At 44.6% G+C, this 6,638-nt stretch overlaps 1 protein-coding gene across 1 annotated transcript; it reads left to right on the plus strand.

Moving 5' to 3' along the window:
• Positions 1 to 3,646: 3,646 nt before the first annotated feature.
• LOC146891306 (late cornified envelope protein 1E-like) lies at positions 3,647 to 5,109 on the plus strand. The gene is made up of 2 exons (XM_085678277.2): positions 3,647 to 3,801; positions 4,474 to 5,109. The coding sequence occupies exon 2, from the start codon at positions 4,496 to 4,498 to the stop codon at positions 4,910 to 4,912; it is 417 nt and encodes a 138-aa protein (XP_085534403.2). The 5' UTR covers positions 3,647 to 3,801; positions 4,474 to 4,495; the 3' UTR covers positions 4,913 to 5,109.
• Positions 5,110 to 6,638: the final 1,529 nt, after the last annotated feature.

The following is a 6,638-nucleotide window of genomic DNA, read 5'->3' on the forward strand; positions in this document are numbered from 1 at the left end:
CTGTGAGTTCAAAGCCAGCCTGGTCTACAGAGAATGAGTTCCAGGATAGGCTCCAAAGTTAAAGAGAAACCCTGTCTCAAAAAACAAACAAACAAACAAACAAACAAACAAATAAACAAAACCCACTGCTTTGCTGGGTGGTGGTGGCACTCGTCTTTCATCCCAGCACTTGAGAGGCAGAGGCAGGTGGATCTCTGTGAGTTCAAGGCCAGCTTGGTCTACAAAGCTAGTTCTAGGACAAGCTCCAAAACCACAGAGAAACCCTGTCTCACAAAAAACAAAAAACAAGCAAACAAATCAGAGATGTATATGTCTCCCTCATATCACTTTATATCATAATCTCTTCTTCACTACTTGATGTAATTGCTGTTTGAACTATGTAGAAACATTTGAATTTTGCAGAAACTTTTGTCCTCTTATTTGCCCCATTTTTACACAATTAGATATTAGTTTTTCTGTATGCAACTCTGCACATTTTTATCATGTAGTCTTTATCTACAGACAGCCACACCTTGGTTTCCCGAAGAACAACCTTCTCTGTAATGACTACTTTCTGCCGTGTGTTTAAGTCAGTGCAGTACTTGTTTGTATTCTAGATGGAAAGTTTTGTAGATATGTCTTTGAAGATGAGGGTGGCTTCCAGTATCTCCCAAACCTGTGTGCATCTAATGTGACACTTTGTATGCAGAGTGTTTAACAGATGCCTCAGAGTCAGCCATGCCTCACCCTCATTCTTTTGCTATCTTCATAAATATCAGCCAATGGTTTTAATTGAAAGCACCAAGAAAAGTAGGACAAATTAACATCCTTAATCATATCAGTTTCCCCCCATGAAGTTAGGGAGTCTTGCTGGGCCACCTCCCCTAGTAACCATCAGCTGCCAACAGTTCCACAGAAAGGAGGGGGATATATGTGCCCTTTGTTCACCTATGTTGGAATGTTGACTGGCTTGTTCTTGTATCAGCCATATGCAGGTAGGTAACTACAGCTGCTAGGAGTTTGTGGCTATAACGTCCCTACCATATCCAGAAGACATTGTCTTGCAGCAGTGTTCCCCAAGCTCTGACTCTTACCATCCCCCCTTCTGCATGTCCCCTGAGCCTTGTCGGGAGAGATGTGATATAGTGTCTCTTTGTGACTGAGCACGCCACACACACTGCACTCCTCACTCTGTCCAGTTGTTAACCTTTTTGTCAGTTGCACAGACACTTCTGGTAACTGAGCTGCACTAACCTATTGGTATAGATGTTTGCATTTGGAAGGCAGTTTGATTCTATTTCATTTTCACAATAGTAGGTTCAAACCTGGGGCCTGTGAGCTCTAAAGCTACGTGTTCTTGGCCAGATTATGTATAAAGCTAGAGTTTTCTCCCACGGGGTAGAGGCCTAAATCCTATTATAAAGCAGCTGATTATCTCTATAACATTCATACTACTATTGCAATTTACTAGGGTGGTCATTATTGTATTTCATAGGGTTCACAGAAAGCTATCATTTCCTTCTTTCATTTTAATCTCATGTTCTTCTATTGCTAGTTCCAGTTTCTCTTGACTGAAGATATAGAGTCAATATCATTGAAGTTGCCATTGGATTTTGAATAATGCTCTTTTTAAAATTCATATGTTCTTAAAAGTCAACTTTTTTTATCTTGAAAAAGGGCATTTCTCAAAAACCAAGCCCTTTCAGTTGCTCTTGTTCTTTGACTTAGTACCACGGATCTGAAGACTGATTTGCCATGGCTACCTCAGTAGCTGTGTGTACTACAACAGCCTCAATTTCCTTACTCTTACTCAACATTCATCTCTTCCATCATCTTTCTAAATCAGTGGTCTTTGCTTTCCACAGACACACTGCTTTTCGAAATTACCAACTGGTTTTAGCTCTCACTGTTGCACTAATATGGATATCACTCTCGGATCTGCTTCTGCAGTATTTGACAATTTGACCCCTATGAGGAGTTTTGAAACATTCTTCCTAATTTTTTTCCAGAATGTTATGGAGTTTTATTTTTCTGATTTTTTCCAGCTAACCATCTTAATTTTCTTTCATATATTCCTTAAATGTATGTTTCCTACTTTAGTTTGAATAGGCTGTGAGTGTCCCCTATGACTTCCTGTTGACATTTGACCTCCTATTGTGAAATATTAAGAAGATTGAAACAATAGGGTAAGATGTTTACAGATGTGACCTTTGGAAAGCAACCAGCAGTAGCAAAAGACATTGGAGATGGAACTGTTTACTAGGTCCTGGTGACTTCAGAAGGACAGAGGGAGAGCATGTACACAGATCAGTGGCCTGTCCCTTGCCATGTGATGCCTTGAACTTCCTGGAATTGCTAGCAAAAATGGCAGAGCATCTTCACAGGCCCAAGTAAACTGTTTTTTTTTATGTGTAATAGGTGTTCCACAGCAAAACAAACCAGATCAATCTGTCTTCTTTACCCACCCCTTGAAGACACCACCTCTCAGCATTTGTCCTTTCCTTTAGTCACTATATCTATTTGCACATTTTCACATAGCCATTTAATTGCCACAATTGCTGTAGCTGATGTCCTTCTGTGTGTGTTCCTATTAACCCTTGACAGACTCCTGCCACAGGATGGCTGTTCTCTCTTGAATGAGCACCCAGAGGCATGACAAGCTTGCTAACTGTGGCGATCACCTCCTCTCCCTGGCAACGTACCCCGTGCTTGCTAGTTAGTGCTGCGGAATTGCAGTGGATGATCCTATCCCGCTTGTCTTATTGCATTCACCTTGCCAGTGTCTGCTGAAAGCAGGTAATAGCTCACTAACACAACAGTGCTAACTCTCGAGAAGTTTCAGCTCACTGCTGAAGCACAAGCCCATAGCAACCTCGAAAACAAAGTTAATATTTGCCTCTCTCCTTGTCCCTCCTCATGACAGCTATTCCTTGTGCTCTGCAGATCCAGGCCCATGGGATCTCAGGCCTTTAGCTCCTACATCTCATGGATTCCTTTGGATTCGTACTTTGCCACCCCAGTCTCATTCCTAGAGTGTTATCCATTCAGGTAATTAATCTCAAGAATTAATGTCTGGTATTAGTAGAAGTGACACTCCATCTTTCTGGAATTCTGTCTTGCGTCAATGGACTCTGAATCCCAAAGGTTTGCTGGGTTATTAACTGAGTCTCTCTCAACATGGCATGAACATAGGTCTTCCTCTTTCTCGAAGGCTAATCCTCTTCATAAGTTTGCTGCGTCAAGCACTATACAATGTGTGTGGAATCCACAGGTAACTAAAATATATCCTACCTTCAAATGGTTAGAAAGACCGTGAAGCCACTAATAGAAAGAGCTATAAGGAGCCAAACAGAAGATCTAGGTCACATGACAAACTTACTTGTGAACCATTGCTTGCATATTCATGCTCTAAGACTGTAAGTTCCTCATGGCAATCATGTCATCTTTTTGTCATTAATATCTTGCAAAGTTATGGGCCTAAGTAATAGAGATGATCCATCGTCACTGGCCTGGTAAATGAATGATGCTTGAAGGCGGCATGGCAGGCCTGTAGTGGATTTGGTGAGCAGATATCTGTGGCGTCTCTAACCTCAAAAGTCTCCTCTTGGACTGGTCCCAGAGATTCTGGAGTTCCAGAGCAGGGAGTAGGAGAAGAGTCATCCTCATGCCAACCCATGAAAGTGACTGCTCGGCATACACAGGCTGTGTCTCACTTCTGGGCAGACCCTGTGCCTAGCATAAAAGGGCTCCTGTACCAGGCTCAGTACTCCTCACCAGTCCCCAGCCTCACCAGTTTCGGTGCCTGCTCCTTCTGCTGAACAGGTGAGTGCTAACAAGGAAGGTTGGGGAGGGAAGCAGAGCTAACTGCACCAAGGGGGACAGAAGAAGGCCTGGAAGTAACGAGACTCCCTCCCAGGGAGTGGGACTAGGGTGAAGGGTTCCTTAGTCTCATCTTGACCTAGGCCTGTGACATCTCCCGACCTCTCTGGGTCTGGTCATGCCTGGAGCAACAAGTACTGGGGTTGTGACTGTTTCAGTTTGGGACAGAAAAGCAAGTGGGGAAAAGTGGCAATGGGGGAATGCACGGAACCAGGAGTGTCACAGAGTTGGGTTGCTGGTTTCTGGGTCTTGAACATCTTATCCTCTAATGGTCTTCTAGGAAATGTTCTTAGAGAGGACAGGGTCTCACTGATAGGTATAGGAAAGATTGGTCCATCACAGTGAGATGCCTGAGTGCTGAGGAGCCCTAGCTCAGAGCCCAGGTCCTATAGGGAATATGTGTCAAGGAGTGTGGCAGAGGATGGTCAGAACCACTCACTGGTAAAAGAGGGAATATGAGAGCTTTACTGTACCAGATTTCACTTCATATCAGCTGCCAAGTTAGAGTTATAAACCTTGTTCATGGAAGAGCTTATCATGAAATCAGCATCTAACAGAAGAGGACAGATATATCTGCTTGACACCTGTACTGATGGTTTTTACATTTCTCTTTAGGTTTACAGACATCCTCTCAAAAATGTCCTGCCAGCAAAGCCAACAGCAGTGCCAGCCCCCTCCCAAGTGTGCCCCCAAGTGCCCTCCCAAGTGCCAGACACCAAAGTGTCCTCCTAAGTGCCCCCCTAAGTGCCCTCCTGTCTCTTCCTGCTGCAGTCTGGGTTCTGGGGGCTGCTGTGGCTCCAGCTCTGGAGGCTGCTGTGGTTCAAGCTCCGGGGGCTGCTGCAGCTCTGGCGGTGGTGGCTGCTGTCTGAGTCACCACAAGCCCCGCAGATCTCTCCGTCGCCATCGTCACAGCTCTGGATGTGGTAGCAGCGGTGGCAGCAGTGGCTGCTGTAGCAGCGGTGGCAGCAGTGGCTGCTGTGGCAGCAGCGGTGGCAGCAGTGGATGCTGTGGCAGCAGCGGTGGCAGCAGCCAGCAGTCTGGGGGCTGCTGCTGACCTGGGTCATGAAGACTTCAGACAAGCAATAAAGGAGGAAGCCATGTTCAGAGACCTGCTCCTGCCTGCTATTCATCCCATCTCCTCCTGTCTTCCATGTTCTGGGCTCTGAGATGATGAAATTTTGTGTGAAGTTTCAATTATCCCCCTAGCCACAACCGCCCTTCTGTGATTCAAAATAAACTCTTTCCTACCAATCTTCATTGATCTTACTTGCCTTCCCCAACATCCTACCCAAAGGTAACTGTTGGCAGCTGGGGTTCAGTGGTTGCCTTTTCTGGAAATAAGCCTGGTACAGAAATGTGGGTTGAGGCAAAGTGTGGCTGATGAGCCAATCCATTTCCAAACAGTAGGTAAAACATACTATCCTGGCTGTAAGTTTCACATTAGCGAATGTATCTTTTGATATTGGCGTGCACATAATTATGTGTGAAAAGGAAGCATACCTCTGAGAATTTCTTCTACAGTGGTAGACACATTTGGTGTGAAGAAGCAGGAAGGGGTGGGGCGAGGCACGTAGCTAGCGGCAGGTCACTGTCGGAAACACAATTTTCATTTTAATTGGCTCCTGCATTGGTGTTTGTTTGTTTTGGGTTTTGCATGGTTAAATTTTCTCAAATAAATGAGAAACAGATGGGAGAACCAACTAGAAAATTTAGGAGAGTCTATTGGGTACACCTTTGTCACTTTGAAAAAAAACACCTGAAAAAAGCCAGTTAAGGAAGACGTCATATTTGGCTCACAGTTTGGGGCTACAGTCTGCCATGATTGCGAAGGGAGCTTGTGACAGCCACTCATGGTGCACACGCTACAAAGAAGCAGAGAAAGAGGATGCTGATGGTCAGCTCGCCTCTCATTATTCTTGTTGAGGACCCCAGAACATGTAATGATGTCACCCAAAGTCGCGGGAGGGAGAAGGCACTATCCCTCTTCTCTTAAACACTCATAAACTCATCCAGGGGTGTGCTTCCGTAGTGATTCTGACTTTCATCAAGTTGACAATAAGGGCTAACCATGACAGGCCACAGGAACACAGAGCAGAAGGCCTTTAGAAGAACTGCTTCTGAAGTCCTGGGTTCCTACGATCCTCCTTAGGGCCCCAGTGTGTCTTCTCTGTAAAAACTTTTAGTGCTTTCAAATTTTTTTCAGTGGTCCTTTAAATATGTTCTTTTGAAACTCTGTTTTCTAAATCAGAAATTATGTTTCATAAGTTTAATTTGCTCAAGTTCACACAGCAAGAGCACAAGCTGCTCAGAGCCTCCCCATGCACTCATTTCTCATTCCCTTCTCTCCCAGGCACCGCGTTTCCGCCCTCCGCAGCAGTGAAGGGTGTGTTGAGGCTGTCAGTGATTCTTCCGTGATCCCTTAACCCGATATAGTTTCCTTCCTGCACACAATTATTTCACTCTGCTTTCAGAACTTCCTTTTCCTGGGAAAGCAGTCTCCTGTTTACATGTTTCTCTGTTGTCTGTGTCTCTCTACTTTTACATATGCTTCAAGAGAGAAGAGGCTTGTTTTCAGGGCCACCATGGAATCTTCTGTACCTAGAATGTGCTTACTTTGTGTGACAAACACAGCTTCTAAATGCACATGAGAGTCTACATCTGGCTCTTGAGCTTCTGATGGATCATTATAAGATTATTATGAGATCTCATTCTCAGGGGTTCAAAGTTTACAGCATGAAATTCAGCACCTGCCTCCATTCAATAGATCTCTCTCATTCAAG

Source organism: Myodes glareolus, chromosome 17, assembly GCF_982192425.1.
Source record: "Myodes glareolus chromosome 17, mMyoGla1.1, whole genome shotgun sequence".
NCBI lineage: Eukaryota > Metazoa > Chordata > Mammalia > Rodentia > Cricetidae > Myodes > Myodes glareolus.

Bases quoted from the DNA above. Each gene is read 5' to 3' on its own strand.
- LOC146891306 (XM_085678277.2), top strand. From the start codon at position 4,496: ATGTCCTGCCAGCAAAGCCAACAGCAGTGCCAGCCCCCTCCCAAGTGT.